This window comes from Podarcis tiliguerta (genome assembly GCF_965153285.1).
Source record: "Podarcis tiliguerta genome assembly, chromosome: 2".
Taxonomy (NCBI): domain Eukaryota; kingdom Metazoa; phylum Chordata; class Lepidosauria; order Squamata; family Lacertidae; genus Podarcis; species Podarcis tiliguerta.
The window spans coordinates 47,712,691-47,731,324 of NC_139535.1; the positions used below are offsets into that span (position 1 = coordinate 47,712,691).

At 39.9% G+C, this 18,634-nt stretch overlaps 1 protein-coding gene and 2 long non-coding RNA genes across 18 annotated transcripts in view; 1 reads left to right on the forward strand and 2 right to left on the reverse strand.

The window, feature by feature from the left end:
* Positions 1 to 3,054: 3,054 nt before the first annotated feature.
* On the reverse strand, positions 3,055 to 4,437 carry LOC310672289. Its single transcript, XR_014508494.1, has 2 exons — positions 4,306 to 4,437; positions 3,055 to 3,265 (listed from the first exon to the last, which is right to left on the reverse strand). It is a non-coding gene; the product is annotated as an uncharacterized lncRNA (long non-coding RNA).
* A 643-nt stretch (positions 4,438 to 5,080) lies between these two features.
* On the forward strand, positions 5,081 to 8,086 carry LOC310672305. Its single transcript, XR_014508511.1, has 2 exons — positions 5,081 to 6,572; positions 6,672 to 8,086. It is a non-coding gene; the product is annotated as an uncharacterized lncRNA (long non-coding RNA).
* Positions 8,087 to 10,534: 2,448 nt separating this feature from the next.
* The window catches only part of ATP2B2 (ATPase plasma membrane Ca2+ transporting 2), a 361,419-nt gene continuing 353,319 nt past the window's right edge, over positions 10,535 to 18,634 (reverse strand). For 11 of the 16 annotated variants that reach the window (XM_083429097.1, XM_083429087.1, XM_083429090.1 and 8 more), the window contains one exon: positions 10,535 to 11,059. In XM_083429097.1, coding sequence (XP_083285223.1) covers positions 10,748 to 11,059 — 312 coding nt within the window. In that variant the 3' untranslated portion in view covers positions 10,535 to 10,747. Of the gene's footprint in view, positions 11,060 to 14,966; positions 15,023 to 18,634 lie in introns of all 16 variants that reach the window. The other 5 variants (XM_083429102.1, XM_083429091.1, XM_083429093.1 and 2 more) reach the window with 2 other exon arrangements.

The window sequence follows — 18,634 nt, forward strand, 5'->3', positions numbered from 1 at the left end:
CACGCAGCAGGGCCACCAGCCGAAGCTGATGGAAGACACTTCATGCCACTGAGGCCACCTGAAACTGAAGTGACAGCAAAGGATTCAGAAGTGCTCCCAAGCTCATTCCTTTAGAGGGAGTGTAACCCCATCAAGAGCAGGCGATTTCCCACCCATCAAGTCTAGGGAACCACCCACTAACAGTGCCTCAGTCTTATCTGGATTGAGTTTCAGTTTGTTGGCTTTCATCCAGTACATTACCGAAGCAAGACAAGGGTCCAGTGCATCCACTGCCTTGCCTGCAGATGTCAAGAAGTAGAGCTGTGTGTCATCAGCATATTGCTGACAACGCACTCCAAATCTCCAGAAAACCCCATTCAGTGGTTTCATGTAGATGTTAAACAACATGAGGGATAAAATTGAACCTCAGGCACCCTCCCATTGAATGCTCCATGGGGCTGAGAAGTACTTCCCAAGCATCACCCTCTACCTCATGGATTGGGCAGGTGGCATGTTGGGATAGCCCCATGATGGCAGCCATAAAGTCCTGCGCCACTCCAGAGCCACTTGCTTTGGCATAGATGTTGAAGTCCCTCAGAACCAGCAGACTGTGAGTCCTCAACATTGCCTCTTGAGACCAGCTCTGTCAGCTCAAACAGGGAGTCTGGTGGGCAGAAAGGCATGTAGTAAACCAGCAGAATGTCCCAATTGTTCAGTGCCAGGAACACACTCTCTAGATCCCCTGCCCTGAGAAGCCAGGAGAGAGAGATGCTCTCTAATAGACAACAGCAGCTCCCCCTCTCCAACATTTAAGTCTGCCCTGATGCTGCACCAAACATTCAGGTGGGCACAGCTGGGTGAGACCAACTCTACCCTCACCCACCTAGGTCTCAGTAATACAGTCATACCTTGGGTGGAATGTGCTTCAGGTTGAGCGCTTTCTGGTTGCGCTCTACAGCAACCTGGAAGTAACAGAGTGCATTACTTCCGGGTTTTGCCACTCACGCATGTGCAGACGCTCAAAATGACATCACGCGCATGCGCGGAAGTGGCAAAACTCAACCCGTGCATGCGCAGACGCGCAGACGCATCTTACGTTCTGTTCAGGATGCAAACAGGGCTCCGGAATGGATTCCGTTCCCATCCCGAGGTACCACTGTACAGACTAGATTGGCCTCATTCATAATCAAATAACGAACAAGGGAGGTCTTACGTGGAGCAACCTGGCATTCAGCAACAGCAGCTGCAGACCTGAGCACTGACTGATAAGACAACTGCAATTTACCAGGTGAATGGTGAGGCTGGCATACAGCACAGTCCCTGCCTCCCTGTGCCATGTGCCCCTCACCCGGCCTGCCACACTCACCACATCATACCTCCTCTTGCCCAGAACCACTACGATTGGGGTCGCCCCTGCTCTCCCCAGCTCCTCTCTTCTCATCTTACATTCCCATTAAAACAAAAAACAAAAAACCTCAAATTTAAAAACAACCAAGTTAAAAGCAGTTTAAAACAATCTAAAACATTTTAAACAATTAGGGCAATAACAGATCCTCACAACAAAACCCCCTAAACAATACCCCAACCGAAATTATTGCCTATCAATTACAGTATCTAATCCATGTCAAGCTGCGCATCTGATTTACACCAGTTCTCTTTTTCCCCCTTTAAAGGGGGTTTTAAATGTAATATTTTTATTATTACATTTATTACAATTATCCTCACTGTGCCACACTGTAAACCTTCTCTTACAGCTATTCAAAGTCTCAAAATGCAATTGCATTCTGAAAATTCCATGTACACAGCTGCAGGATGCATTGACAAAAGTGCAAGTAGATAAATAGCTACCGCTCCGGCGAGAAGGTAAAAGGTGTTTCCGTGTGCTGCTCTGGTTTTGCCAAAAGCGGCTTACTCATGCTGGCTTACTCATGACCCGGAAAAACTGTCTGTGGACAAACGCTGGCTTCCTCGGCCTGTAAAGCGAGATGAGCACCACAACTCCAGAGTCGTCTGCGACTGGACATAACTGTCAGGGGTCCTTTAACTTTACCTTTTTTTAGAGAAACATAAACCTACCTCTCTGCTGAGACATTGTTTCCCCCTGTTTGAGCTTCTTGCCACAAATTTTCTTACAGAGGAAGGAGCTGCAATTGCACACTTCACACAACCCGAGAGTCCCTTTTCCTTTCAACTGCTCCCCACTTAATTGCTGGTTGGTGGGAGGGAACTCAGCAGGATTATGAAATTGAGCTGTGGTCAGCATCTGGGGGGTTCCCAACTCCTGATCCAGAAGGATGATTCAATCCATCACCACTTCTTCCCTTCCTCTCTAACACCCACTGCCCCGAGTATGGAATCTCCTATTGACACACACATACCAGAGCACCCAGTAAAAGACCTTCAGTTTTGCAAGCAGCAGGTCCCAGGCAGGTTCATACCCCAGCAATTCCAGGCAGAGGTGGGAGAGACGGCTGATCTGAAATCCTGGAGAGCTGCTGTGCATCACCACTGAATTAGGTAGACTGCTGTTCTGACTTGATATAAGGTTCCTTCCTATGTTCCTACACACAACCATGCTAGGAGTTGGGTTCTTGCAAAAACTATGTGCCTGCAAGTTATACACTGGATTGTGTTCTACATCTAGAAATTTATTCATTGATTTACAGGAAAACATAAAGTAGCAAATTTGTCTCAAGCAGAATCCTTAATGGCAACTTCCTGTATAGCAATTCTCTTACTTCATGTGAAATAGCCACCTCTAGAAATGTGACTTGATCACATCTATCCTACTTTAAAAACACTGTTATATTGTAAACATTTTGCAAACTTTTATACATGAGCTTAAAATGTATAAAACTTGTGGGTTTAATTTTAAGAAACAAAAATAACTTTCCAGTTTAAAATATAAATTCTAAACACAATATATAAAAATCGGTGGGAATTACATCAGTGGCCCTGACCCAGAAAGCCCTTGTACACATAAGTATGGCACACACACAACTAACGGGGCATTGCAGAGGCAACCCCCCCCCCCCAAAAAAAAACACCAGAAAAGGAAAAGAAACTCTGAAACCATTTAGGGTTAGAAAAAGGCACAACTTTATTTGATGAGCTTGCAACACTCCAAATCAACCAGTGTGAGAATTAGGCACATCTCATCTTGACATCTTAATTGACAGACATACTTGAACAACAGTAATCCAGAGGCCGGAAGATCCAGAGAATGCAAGCCAACAGTTTAACTTCTTGACATTCTTCTTCTCTGTAGGCAATTACGTGGTTAGAGCTTGGGAAAAATAGGTAAAATTATTAGTTTCCATTTAGGCTAAATCTCACAAGCTACAGTGTAACACATTAATACTGAATGTACTTGAGTCCACTGAAACCAATGATCTAGACTGGCCATCTCATTGTACCTGTACTAGGAATGCTTTTCTTAAATCAATCTTCCCCAATCGTGAGTCTAGATATTGTGGGGGAAAGAACCATCTCTGACCAGTGGTCATATTGGCTATGGGTGAGGGAGATTGTAGTCCAACAACATCTGAAAACACAAGGTGGGGGAAGACTGTCTTAAGGGCAAAATATCAGTATTATGATTGCTGTGATAATCTGCTAGACTTAGTAATTGGTAGCTGGATGTGCAGACTCTTGCACCAACTAGGTGAAGAGGAGGAGCATACTATATGTGCCCCTTTGTGCAGATGTCTGTCAGCATTGCATTAATGGGACAGGAATTACAACGCACAGTCAAATGCCCATTAATTTCACAAGTACTGCAACAAGTGGTGTGTAATGTAACTCTGCAGGAGCGGAGCTGGATCAGGATGTATATAGACATGAAGAAGCAAACTAATGATTTTGAGCCTCTGTAGCTGTTACTTTCTAGGTCAGCCCTTCCTCAAATTATTAATGTATTCACGCATTAAGGCAAGGCAGCAAAATATAAAAAGATAGAACTGTAACATAGCTTCCAATATTTCACATGCATTTGCAGATATAAAATGCCAACATACATGGGACATGTTCTGACCATTGTAACGCATAACAGTTTGCACACTGCTTTTTGACGTGGAGGTGGGTGGAGTAAAGACCCCTGCATATGCATAAATGATTAAATACAGGGATATTTGAGACACGCCACAGCATCTCCATAGATACCCAAAACACGTGTAGGCAAATAAAACTCCACAGAAATATACAGACTCACATCATGCATCCCTAAATTAGCACTGTTTGGCCCACGCACCCCCCCAAAAAAAACCCTGTTACAGTGATACTATCCCAATGACCCAGTTTCAAATACATCCTAGCAAGCCTAATTACCTGTGTCAAGGGCCAGTGTCCAAATCCCAAGATCCTGTACTGTATACCTGCCCAAGCTGTGACAAACTGCAAAAAACAAAGGAATAATATAATATACTTCATCAATGTAAAACTTCCAGCCTAACAAAGGACCATCAGAACACACAAAATATAGGAAAAGAGACACCTTGTAACAACCGTGCCCAATCAGTGGAGGAGAGAAGCTTGCTGCAAAAGGTTGGTAAGGCAGGTAGTCCTTCCTCAAAGACAAGAACAGCTAGCAGCCTGTTTGTCCTTGAATCATGACAAAATGCACCTTCCAGGCAGTCTAAACCCCATGGCAGGTGCATTGTGTCTGCCATGCCCAAACAACTGGAGTCACCATACTGGCCAACAACTTCCTGCCATTAATCATGTGGCACAGAAACCCAAGTATGGCTCCATTAAACCAGTGTGGCCAAACATTGCCATCAGAGCCTTTTTGAAAATTATTTGTGGTGTAGTTTAAATGCAATATATATTGCATTTTAGCAACTTCCCCTCAGGAGAGGGTGTAACAGGCCTAACAGCATATATTTTCCTTCTTGTGAGCATTTATGGATCTGGGCTAATTCTAGGTGTGTTTAAACTTTGAGTATAGCTGGACTGAGCACTCAAACCACATGAATTTCTGGTGAAGTGCAGTGATCTACTATTGCGAATCTGAACTCAAATTGTCACTTTAACTTGTTACCAATTGCTTTTTTGAATCTGATATTTTGTATTTGGTGATTTAAATGAGATTAAATAAATTCAATTGATTGGTATAAACTATAAAATTTAAAAATACATCTATGTTGCACATTTTACCAAAAAGCAGTATAAATTAAATGCAGGCACTCAAGGTTCACATTTAAGGGAATCAAATTGTTAATTGATTCAATTTAATATTACTTGAGGGACGCGGGTGGCGCTGTGGGTTAAAGCCTCAGCGCCTAGGACTTGCCGATCGAAAGGTCGGCGGTTCGAATCCCCGCGGCGGGGTGTGCTCCCGTTGCTCGGTCCCAGCGCCTGCCAACCTAGCAGTTCGAAAGCACCCTCGGGTGCAAGTAGATAAATAGGGACCACTTACTAACGGGAAGGTAAATGGCGTTCCGTGTGCTGCGCTGGCTCGCCAGATGCAGCTTGTCACGCTGGCCACGTGACCCGGAAGTGTCTGCGGACAGCGCTGGCTCCCGGCCTATAGAGTGAGATGAGCGCACAACCCTAGAGTCTGTCAAGACTGGCCCGTACGGGCAGGGGTACCTTTACCTTTTTAATATTACTTGATGATTCTCATAACAGTAGAAGGTAAGTTGCTACTGAAATGGGAAACATAGGGCAGTGATTTAAATATACATTTTTATATGGGCATGTGGTAACTTACATGTCAAACCTTAAAATATGTTATTCCATTGTCTCTCTAGGACAAGTTTTTATGCCAAGCTGATTATATTCTTCATGCTTTGAGAAAAAGCAAGAAGCAGGGGACCAAGTCACTTATAACCAATGCAGAAAATAGTAATAGCTGAGTTAAATTATATCCCACACTGGTTCCATTATTTCCGTCCAGCATTAACTGCCATTGCTGCTGCTTATTAGAAACACATCAACTGTGATACCCCATTCAGAAAGCCATTAATATTTGCAAAGAATTGCTTCAAAGGCATCTTCCTGACAGAGTAGTGCAACCGACCTTATACAAAACCATTGGCTTAGACTTCTTCATATATAAGTTCAGTTGCTTTCACTCTATCAGCCCCAAAATAAGATATGGGAAAATGACAACTCATACCACAGTTTACTTTCTTTAAATGATCCATTTTAAGTTGCCAGGTAGAAAATAGAGGGTCTCTTTGTGAGCTGCTTCTAACATTTTCACTCTGGCCAAATAGTGAAACTAAAGCCTCCATACTCGCGATACAGTGCTGACAAAGTGGCCCTTCAGTTCAGAGATTATTACTGTTTTTCATGAGTCTCTGAAGCTATCTCCACTGACAGGGCTTGCTAAACATTGAAAAATAAAATGGAAAGGGAGGAGTCAGGGCTATGCACAAGCTCATTATGTACTTTAATGTTACTGCAGTGGGAACATGAAGGAATCAGAAAGCTTTTGCAACTCTGTTTAACTTGAGCATTGATGAAGGTAGCCTCCTCTGTTTTAATGATTAGAATGCACTTACCCTCTCCGGATTCTGTCTGTCAAGAAGGCTGCAGATATGGAACTATCCATGAAGGAATAACTTGCATGCTCTCTGCAGTAATACTTGGTAAGTGGTAACCAGTTTCATCTTTCTTTTTTAATAGAAAAGAAACCTCAGAAGTTTTTGTATTGTCATGTGCCTCATCATTGCTTTTTTTTTTTTAAGAGGGAGGAAGAGGCAGCCTAAATAATGAAAAGTTGCAAGTGAATGGGGGAGGGGAATAATACAGGAATAATACAACAGCTCTCATCTTGTCATGCAGTGGCAAGAATTTTACTACTCAAAGGGGTAAGTTTGCCGCATTCTGCTTTCCGATAGTTTGTTTTTTAAAAAATAAGGTGTAGTAAAATTCTCGCCTTTGCATAGAAATATGATACAAAAGGTGATTATAGAAAGTGAATTTATCACACATCTGGATCTGTTGCGTGGTACCCTCCTTACTATTTGGCAGGATACTGGTGATGAAGCTAAATTGGTCAGATATGCTTACCAACTATAAAGGTGGTATAGTTGTCTCTATTGACACACAAAATCTCAGGGAGAGGCTTATGACTTCCTAGCAAAGATCGCTTCTTCTTTAAGGGGGCTAGCCTTCGACTTGGTGAACCACAACTGATCAGCAAGCAGCTCCCAAGAGAACATTGCCCCCAAATCCTTCAGTGCTCCAAAATATAAGAATGTAAAGAAGAGCCTGCTGGATCCGGACTTTGTCCCATCTAGTCCCGCATCCTGCTATCACAATGGACAACCAGTTGCCTATCAGAGACCAGTAAGCTCGACCTGAGCACAGAAGTGCTCCCTTCCAGAGGTTTCCAGCAGCTGATATTCAGAAGGATAATGCCTCCAACTGGAAAGACAGAGCATAGCTATCATTTATAAGTGTCTGGTATTAACTGCATTGAAAAATACATGTGTTGTTTCAACTGACAGTGGAAATAAAGAAGGATGTTATATTCAGACTTTTATTGTTCATGCTGCTTTGTGAATTTATTACTTTTTTTTTTCAATTTCCACTTGTGCTCCTGCCAGGAGATAGCTATTAGACAGTAAGCAGCAAGAGTAAAACGTTATCATTTTGTTTCAAACTATAAAATAATTTACATCACATAATTTTACTGTTGTGTGTTTTTTTTCATTTTTTTTGAAACCACAAACATTCCAGCATCACACTGTAGGAATAACAATAGAAAGCATAACCTTTTGCATAGTATTAAATGAACAGAGACAGTAAGTTCTTTATTTACAATTATTGTCTAGATTTAAAAAATTCATAAAAACAGATGAATAAACATATAGGAATAATAACCCCTAGTGGGATGAATTGCCAAATGTACTGCTGTATTTTTTTCCACAAATCTCATGCTTTTAGGTACAGTACGCAGAGAGCAAGCATTTTATGTATTGCAGTGAATTTCAACATATAGACCATTTTGGTTTTTTGATCCATTCTTCCCATCATAGAGAGGCCAAGCAATTAAGAAAGGGAACAAGGTGCAAAGCTTGTAGTTGAAAGGCTGTTATCAGCTCATCTGTTTTCTCCCCCCCCCCAAAGTCTGTTTATCATATACATATATATATATATTATATATATATAAAGAGAGATCATGGTTTCTGTTGACAGAATCCGAAGTTTCCTATGCATCACAGTTAATATATATGTTATATTGTCTTTTTTTCTTTCTTTTTAAACTATATATGTACAGAATGAAATATTGGTTTCTTTTTAACAGTTTTTCAAGTCTCAAATAGTACCCTACTAGTTATTAAGAATCTGTATTACAATGCGCACACACAGAAAATGAAATGAAAATCAAAAAAGTATCTGATGAAAATCAAGCTTGAAATAAAAGGCAAATCATCAATATTAAGTTGTTAGGGGGCAAAATATTCCAGTGCCAACAATTTCGTAGTTTCTTCAGCCCAGAGCTACATGCTTTTCCCTGTAAATAGACTTTATTGTATTTCAAATATAGTATCCCAAGGAGATCATAGAACTTCAGTGTTACACAAAAGTTAGTTGCTGTTATTTACAATCCAGGGATAAACCCTGCCTAACTGTCAGTCAGTTTGATTTTAAGAATAAGCTGGTCAACTGGACTGTCATGCCAGCTTTGAGATTTAAGAAGCGGGTAACACTGTCTGTTGAGAAGAGGGTTGTGTAAGCCTGGGAAGGTTTGCTGTTCAGCCAGACGTTTGGATCAGAGTGAATTATGTAGAGCCAAAAGACATTAAAAGCTTCTTACGAAAGTCCAGAAGCTGGCAATTCAAGGTGGTTAGAACTTTACCTGGCAGAATAGTTCGGATATGCCCTCAAAACATTAGTCATCTGAAACTGTAGTTGGCCAGGAATCTCATCTTGTCTGAAGAGTTTCTGGCTTGCAATAGTTCTTCCCACTACAGTTGTTCCACCTTATTAGCCAACTTTAAAACAGCAGGCAATACAACAACATATAAAGTTTTCAAGCTAATTTAAAGGGCTTTCCCCCCAACTCTTCTGGCATAATTGATCATATTAATCAAAATGTCTTTTGCACTGTACAAGTTTATGGAAAAGATCATTTGCTGAAAAGTCTTGAAGCAAACCTTGTATTAAATACAAAAGTCATTTATGAAAAATCTGTGACCCACAAAGTGCTTTGCATTCAAGTGGTTGACATAGCAATTATATAAGCTTTTAAATTACCAGGGCTGTTACCATCTTGAAGAAAAAAGAAATCTCACCCAGAATATTGCAGTTGTTTACAATGGCTTTCAGTGTAGAAAGCACAATACAAGGGAAAAACAACATTAGTGGATTTGCTATAATATACTTTTGTGACTACAGGAAGACAAGCTTGGTTTAAAAATAATCACACAAAGCACATTTCAGTATACACTTCATAAAGTTTCATTCAGGTCTACATAGTGCAGAAAATGATATTTTTCTTTTTAAATGTCAAAGCAACAAACCATAGTGGTTCTCATCCAAAATGCCAACAGCCCATATTTTTCAAGAAATAAATGACTAAATTTCTAATGGAATAGAATCCAGCACACAGTATTTCAACATTAGTTTGATCTTCATACAAAGCCAAATATAACTTATTTTTGAACTGATATTCAGAAACTCCACTGAGGTTTATTATAATCTTTTAAAAAAAATATGTTTAAGAAGCCATTGCAATACACTTAAATAATGAAATGGCCTCATCATTAAGTATTGCATCAAAATAAGGTCAAATAATTCATTAAAAAAGAGAGAGCAAAAAACCTGATCATTTAAATGTGTATTTAAAACAAAGGAAGCCTTTCTGTTTCATCACCCTCTATATAGGATCACAATGCTACATCCAATATATTATATTTTGGCTTCTTTTGTTATTTGCTAGCAATATCTACATTATTTAACAAAAAAAGAAAAACCTATCAGGCAAAAATCTGATCACAGTTGTAATAAAACATCCAGGGTGCCATATTACAGAAATTTTCATTGAATTGAGCGATTTGAATATTATCTCGGCAGGAAGTGCTGTCTTAATCCTACAAATAGTTAAGGATATTATCTACAGTTCTGTAAACAAATTACATTCTTTATTTTTAGGACATAAATAAGTTAAAATATAGCAATTTGAGCAGAAAAAGGCAACATGCCAACAAAGAAACTTTATATATATATATATCTATATCTGTATATAGATATAAATATATATATGGATATATACACATATATAATTATATTTATATATTTATATATTTATATATATTTATATATTTCTATATATAGTCTCGTAAATGCTTATTTTAGGTTCCTCTGTCCAACTGGTGCAAATCTACTGTGCAAGTTAAGCTTTGCAACTTCAAAAAAATATTTAAATTAATCTATACAACTGAGTCCATGCCACACAAGCATTAAAAAAAACCCAAAAAAACTCACAGACCAGTGAATTGGATAAATAGCCTCAAAGAAGTCCTCTGCATTTCCTGCTTAAGGAATAAAAAGAAGGGAAGGTTGGAAGTGGGTAGTACATTCATGCAGGAGGGCATTTGTATTGTTTTTGTTTGTTTCTGCAGGGGGGGGAGCAAGAGGGGAATATGTAAATCAGCCATATGTAAATCCCCCAAAACCATCATGATCAGTGGTTCGTTCTGTCCCCCCCTCTCTCAAAGTGAACAGGAGTTCAAACAGCTTCTCAGCCAGCATTGTTTATACATATCTCTCTATGTATATATTTATATTAATATTTTTGCAGTGACATTTTCAGCTAAAGTGATGTCTCCAGGCTATGGATCGGGCTTCCTGGACTAGAAGAGGTAGCTGATTTACTTGTATCAGTTGTAAGGTTTATTCCACTGTCGATAGCACTATTGTTCTTGTTCAGTGAAGACGGTGGACTTGGGTTTTGCTTGAGTGCAGGGTCTTCTTCTAGTTCTGTGTCGTCAATGAGAGGGATATGGGGCTGGGAATCTTCTATCCTAAATTCAGGATGAGTCATAAAGTTGTGAATGGAGGTTCTAGATTCTGGTTTTTCTAACCCTTCATAGAGAGAGCTACGGAATGCCTTCACGACGCGGATCTGAGAGGAGGGAAAAGATAGAAAAGATGTCAGTGGTAACTGCTTTTTCAAAACATCTCATTATGATTTACATTTTTTTGTTTTGGTGAAAAAAATGTGGCATATGGTTAGGGCAGAGCAGGCAGCTGTAGTCCATAGTCTCTGGATGCTAAATGCATAAACAAGTGGCTCAGTTTTGTGCATTTTAGGTGTCTGAATCAACTGCAATGTTAAAACCATATGAGATTAAAGCCATCAGAACTGTTCCCAGAACTGATGGGAAGCATTGGTTAAAGAAAGCAAACATCCACTCATGTGATATTTCCCTAGTAAAAGACAAGCCATGTTAATTCAAATGCAAATGTAGAACCATGCATGTTGATAGTTTGCAGTGAATAATTAAGAAAGCTTTTAATTTATTCTTTAAAAAGTTCCATTTATATAGACAAAAAAAACCCCCAACACAAAACAAATTGTATGTCTCAAACGAGAAATCACAAAACATAGACACAGTTGGATGGATGGATAGGTATGAGAGACAAACATAGGAGCCAAATGTAAGAACAGAGCATAGGTTTTTGAAAAAAGCAAGATCTAAATGAAGCAGCCAAAAGCACACGCACACACGCACACACGCACACACGCACACGCTCACACACAAGGCCAAGCAGACAAAATACTTAGGCAAAAACATGCTATACAGGAAAAAGTCACAGTAATCACATAAACACAGCTAATTGGCACACAACAACTACACTTGGAAGCCTGGATAATGTGAACATGTAATTGTTGATACAACTTTTATTTTTTCTTCATGCATATGTGAGGTAAACACTCGAGTATAGACCCACTGTTCTAGCCATTTGTTTTTAAAATAACTTATTAATAAACAATTAAGACTAGAAAATTATATAGTGATTATTGGGTTTCATATAATTGAATTACAAAAATCCAATTCCTTCATTTTCTGTGTCTCACTTATGAACATCATTCATAAAGTTAAGTGCATAAGGTGGTACATTTTTATGCCTCATCTGCAGTACTTGATGTCCATTTAGTTATGTCAAGATATTTTCTTGCCTTTCCATCACTAAGCCATAAGAACATGGGAAAGCCAGGTACTTAATAGAAGTAATGTTCAGATGGCCCACCAATTAATTATGCCTGCACTGAGCTGCAGGAGCAGCAGGATGCATTGCTGAGTCAGCAAAGGACAAATAGTGCTCCGTGACCAGAAACAGGAGAGCATTCTAGATTCTTTCCAGAAGTGGCTTGCCTGGTGGGCCCTTGCCAAAGCAGAGGCTTTTACTATGTTATTAGTGAGAAAAGACAGGATTTCTTGAAGGAAAGAATTAGCAAGGAAAAAACAGAATGGCAAGTATGTGAATTGTTGGGAAATGTATTATGACTATAAATGAATTCTAGAGTTGTTGAGCTTTTTATTTTTCTCCTAATTATGAGTGAGGTATTAATGCTAGTCTGAATGAGGTACTAATGGCAAATGCATTGAGCAAGGGATGCTCACCTGAAAATGGGTGAAGAATTTTAAATCTCTGGGGCCTTTAGAAATGCTTGAGTGTTTTATTTGTTTTCTGACATTTGCACCCCACCGTTCTTCCATCATGAAAAAACAATCTGGCGTGGATGCCTCAACCATCCATATACAAACCACCTTAGCTTTTGCAAAGCGGTAGTCTCATGTACCTTCTGACTACAGATTACACGTATCCAACATGGTGCATGCTTGGTTCTGAACCATGATTTATCTCCTTTTATTATTCTTTGTGCTGGAGGTCTTGTGTATTTAAATTGCATTTTATCATTCTACACTGTAAGCTGTCAATGTCACAGAGGGGAATTATATTACTACAGTAAATAAATAATGTGTGCCAGTTATGGTCCACAACAGATGGAAATGCTCGATTGACAATTCTGTGAGATCTTGCCCAAATCTTAATGGAACCCACCATTGTTGCTGCTGCTTCAAGAGCACCACTGAATACCCCAGGTAGGGAGGCTTCAGCAGCAGGGCGGCAGTGGAAGGGGGGGAAATACCTATCCCTTTTGCCTCAGGTGGCAAAATGAGACACACAACCCCTGTGGGTAGGAAGCCTGTTCTACCAGGTGGCTTCGGTGGCACAGAGGTCTGATTTCCAGCTCTGACTAGTTCACCAGCTCAGCCATTCCAGGATAGTGATAGTAAGGCAACAGTGATCCACTCTCTGGAACCTTCCCGTTTAGAATCTTACATTATGGACTGTGACATGATATTCTGATATTTTATCTTTGCATGTGTCACCTACCCTGGGGGTTTGCAACAAGGAGTTGGGTATACAATTTAAAAATAAATAAAAATACAGGATTGGACCAAGCATATGTATATATCTTGCATATATAGTGTTTTATAACTGGAGAGCCACTGTGAGTCAGGGTAGACAATACTGAACTAACTGGAGCAGGGGCTGGCAACCTAAGGCCCATGGACCACAGGTGGCCCACGGGGGTCGTTTAAATGGACCACGAGCCAACTCAGAACTGAGCTGCCCGCTTGGTGAGTCCCTGTGCACTGTGCTAAACCAGCACAGAGTGGCGCGGGGACTCGTTTTGCGGTGCCAGAGATCGCGATGACGCACTGAAAATCGTGTCTGCGCAGATGCTGGAAATCGCATCTGTGCAGATACAGATGCCAGAAACCACGAGCACGTGTGTTCACACGCTCGCAGTCCGGCCCATGGAGGGAATCTCTGCTGGTGTGAACTGGCCCAGGCAAGGTAAACCTTGCCGACCCCTGAACTAGAGCAATCGCATGACTTTGTTATAAGACAATTTCCTATGTAGCCATTTACCAAAGCAGTCTTTCTCCTCAGAAGTAATATGCACTGTCTAAATATGCACTGTGATCAACAATCTCTTCAAGTAGAAGAGGCATCAGCATGAACCAAGCCTGTTTCCGAATAATTTGGGATTCTGACCTGAGAAGTTTTAAAAGAAGGACACATTAGGAAAAATATTTTATGTGCTAGTGTCATACTTCTAAACTCCTTTGTGAGCTGGGTGGGATGGGGGTGGGGAGGTTTAGTGAATCTGCAGGACTCCTTGTAAGGAAGGGTAACTCACAAAATTCTGTTGCATGCTGTTGATCATTGGCCATGCTGGCTGGGGCTTATGGTAGTTGGAAACTAACAATATGCTAGAGGGTCACTTTATAATTAGGGTCTCCTGAAGTTATATTAACAAGAAGAAAATGCTATATAGTTTAGTTAGATCACTAAACTGAGAGTTGCGAGGATTAAAGATGTAGCCTTTAATATAGGCTTTATATAGGCAGGTTTTAATGACCCTCATATAAGATTGTATGTGTGCTTGCTTTCCATGTACATGTGGGGACATACCAGAAATAGATATCAACTACATGGCGATCATGTAATGGACAGTGTTCATGAAACGGACAATGTCAAGAGATGATAAACGATGATGTACAGCTCTCTTTTCTCACAGGAATGGAGACAACAGGAAAAAATGAACTGCTCTTAACATGGGATTACGGGTGGGGTTAAGGACAACACTTCAGGACATTTTGACATGGCTTTTAAGTTTCCACTTCTTTCTTCTCTGCTGCTGTAATAAAAAGTGCTTCAATTTTGCCCCACACTGAAAGTGAGACATAGATATTTGCATCCAGCAAAGAAAAGATAAATACAATTTTTAGATACTGCAGATTTTTACCTCCACTGTAGAACAAAACACCACCCTGATAGAATATCACTCCTAAGTACAATGCCATTTAAATATGCACGACCAGTTTTCAGATGTACTACAGTAGGTAGCATATGAGCTTATACTCGAATGTTTACCTGGCTTCATATAAGCCAAGTATCTTGAGTTTGGTTCACATTCATTGTCAGGCTCAAGGTTAAAGACTCACAACCTCTTTTTATTTCACTCTCTCCTGCTGAACCCTTTTGTCCAGTGATCTCTAGCCCTCTGGGAAAACAAACACATTTAATATTCAGAAAGTAGAGAGTTGGGCACTACAAAAGCAAATATTGCAATTTTATTGAAAGGACAGTAAGGCGGTTAGTTTATAAATGTAAACATGAAGTCCGTTTTGCCAAGAGATGCCAACTCTTAGGTTTAACTGCTTCTATTTTTAGTTAAGGATGTGGTTGTGCAAAAGCAAGTCTTATGTTGACTTAACTATAGTCAGACTTCCCTTCATTTTGAAATATGTTCAGAGCACTGAAAATATCCAGGGCCATTTCACGCTCAATGGCACATCAGCAAGAGGACTTTGAGAGTACAGTAATGTACATGGGATGTTTTCATGAACTGGCATCACTGTGCAGGTGCTGTGTTTAAAGCTACAGCAACATTTTCAAGCCAATGCACCACAGCAATGGCATGAGCACTATATGGAAGTAGTAGTTCAGACAAGTGCCATTTGTATAGAAAAATAATCTTTCTACTCTCAACATATTTCAAAAAAAATGAAAAAACAATGCAGAATTCATAATCATTGTTTGCTAGCAACTTCATGGGAAACAATGAATTGTACATTACTTAGTGATAGGATGGGGTTCATTCACAACTCACTAACCCAGTGTTGTTGTTTTTTACATGTAGTGGGGATCCTAAGATGTTGCACACTCACACCCATAGAATGTGGCATTGCTTGGTGTGGTAAAGGACCCCTGGACAGTTAAGTCTAGTCAAAATCAGCTATGGGGTGTGGCGCTCAACTCCGCTTTCAGGCCAAGGGAGCTGCGTTTATCTGCAGACAGCTTTCAGGGTCATGTGGCGAGCAAGTTTAAACCGCTTCTGGCATAATGGGACACTGTGACAGAAACCAGAGCACACGGCGTGTGTAAATGTACATCAATAGCATCTATGCTCAATTCCTAAACCCCTTTCCTCCCTCCTAAAAGAAATAAAGTGGGGGAGGAAAATGATACTGGGATGAGAGATACAAATTGTAGAGGGTCTGTGTCCCATAATGTTATTGTCTTTTTAATGCTAGAAGGACTATCAAGAGAAAAAACTCTCTCCTTTTTCTCCATAGCTGTAGATTGTTTTTAAAACAAAAACAAAAAACCCTGCATCTTAGTTAATGGAGTTCAAAATTAGCAGTATATTTGAAGCCTATCCAACCCCAAAAAGCAACATCATTGCAATGTTCAGTTTATAGTATCACACATCGGTATGACTTTGCACAACCAACAACCTAACCAAAATATTTTACAGGAAATGTGACTCCAAATCTAATTTTGAAAATATAGCATTATAATATATATAGTGATACCTCTTAGCTAAAATTTTAAAACTAAAGCAGCAGCATGTTATCTTTTAATAAGTTAGAACAGAAGGATAAAGGAGATTAAATGACAGGTGGAAGAAAAATGTGCAATTTTTACATGCTCCGAGTCTGCAAGTAGAGTTAGCTTCCAATGCCAGCTACAGCAGGAGTATCAATTGCAATGGCATTAGTATGGAAGGATGATATATGCAGTTCTTTGGGTTTCATATCCTATATACTGGTTCCTGCCTGCTTTTTAAAGTTACTGGAACATATGACCAGCTAGTTGCATAGAAAGGTTTGCTGATATTCAACTACAGCAGACCACTTGCATGACAGACTTCTATTCACACAAACGGGACTTATCCTTTCTCTCCTTCTTGTCAGAGAGTTGCAGACCCCACCTCCCTAGAGAAGAATGGGGCTGGGGCTGCAGAAAAGCAGAGAAAGGAAAAGTGAAGCTGCATGTGGTGGTGTGAATTTGGGTCTTCAGCAATATTTTTTAGTACAATCTGGTTTAAAAAACGTTAAAGGCTCTAACATGCATGCATAACTATTTCATTTTTGCCTCAAAAGTCTTTATAAATGTTTAAGTGGTTTAAACAGCCTTTAAAAAATGTAGTTAAATGCAATTGCAGAAAAATAGTAACCATGGGATAACAACTTTCATGTGACTATGCATGCAAATTTTATACTTGTTCAGCTACCACAGATAATGTGAAAGCAATAGCTGGCAAGGGAAGCAATCTTATTGTAACTCGAGTAGTTTTGTTAAAGGCACATATTTACCAAATTAATATTATCAGTGGCTGCCCACTTGTGGAAACTCTCCCAGAGAGGCACACCCTGTATAGGAAAGTCTTTTAATGTGCAATGTTTTCTTATGCTTTTATATATGTTGGAAGTCACCCAGAATGACTGGGGCAACCAAGTCAGATGGGCGGGCTACAAATGATAAAATTATTATTATCTTTCTATATATTTTAGGTGCCAGGCAAATACTTTTCTCTTTACCTGTTCTTTTGGCTTAATTTGAAATGTGGCATTGTGGCTTCCTTTAGTGGGGTGAGAGCTGTAAGTTCTGCCTGTGCAGCTGTGTTTTTAGGTTTTTAATTGCTTTTAATGTATGTTGCTGAAAGTCTCTGACAGGATAAAGGTAGGTCATAAATATATAATAAAATGATAATAACAGATTTAAATAAAATAATGATGATGCTGTAATGGGTTTGAAGTGTTTAATTAGTGTTTATGTGTAAAGCCTTTCAGACCTTGAAAATGTGATCAAGATCCATGTGTATTGGATTGTGTGTGTGAACCCACTTCTGACACCAGTGTTACATGTCACCCCAATCTCTGTTGAGCAGTAGCAAGATTCCAGGGCCCCCTGGGGGGTGACTCAGGACCGTGTTTTCGTTGGGAGTTTGGACACAGCAAAGGCTGTCGTGTTTACAGTGGTGCCTCGCAAGACGAAAAGAATCCGTTCCATGAGTCTCTTCGTCTAGCGGTTTTTTCGTCTTGCGAAGCAAGCCCATTAGTGGATTAGCGCTATTAGCAGTTTAGCGGCTATTAGTGGCTATTCAAGGCTTAAGGGATTAGAGGATTAACTGCTAAAAGGCTATTAGCAGCTTAGTGCCTTAGAAAAAGGGGGTGGGGAGTGGGGGAAAAAACCCAGGAATCGCAAGACATTTTCGTCTTGCGAAGCAAGCCCATAGAGAAATTCATCCTGCGAAGCACCTCCAAAACAGAAAACCCTTTCGTCTAGCGGGTTTTCCGTCTTGCGAGGCATTCGTCTTGCGGGGCACCACTGTATTTGGGTTTATTTTACACATATATATGGTTTATTTTACACATATATACAACATTTAGCCTTCGATGGAGGGGTGCACAGCAGCAGCACCTCAAAATGCCACCTTATCCTTATGGCAGAAACACAGCCTCCTTTTTGATTTGTAGGCTATCTTGGTCTCCAGGGCACATGCAAGCATATTTCCTTGTCTGCTTCCTTGTACCATCTTTTAATGGTTTATGTTTTATTGTGTTTTTAATATTTTGTTGGGAGCCACCCAGAGTGACTGGGGGAACCCAGTCAGATGGGCAGGATATAAATAATGAAATTATTTATTACTATTACTATTATTATTATTTCTACTAATTTATTTGCCGCCTTACTCATTCACATTCTAATGGCTAGAACTTTTGATGTGCTGAAGTACTAATGGTTAATTCTCCCAGGCCCACCTAACAAAGAAGTTTGTTTGACTTCATCAACACTAGTTGATTGACTAGGATTAAAGGCTGGTATA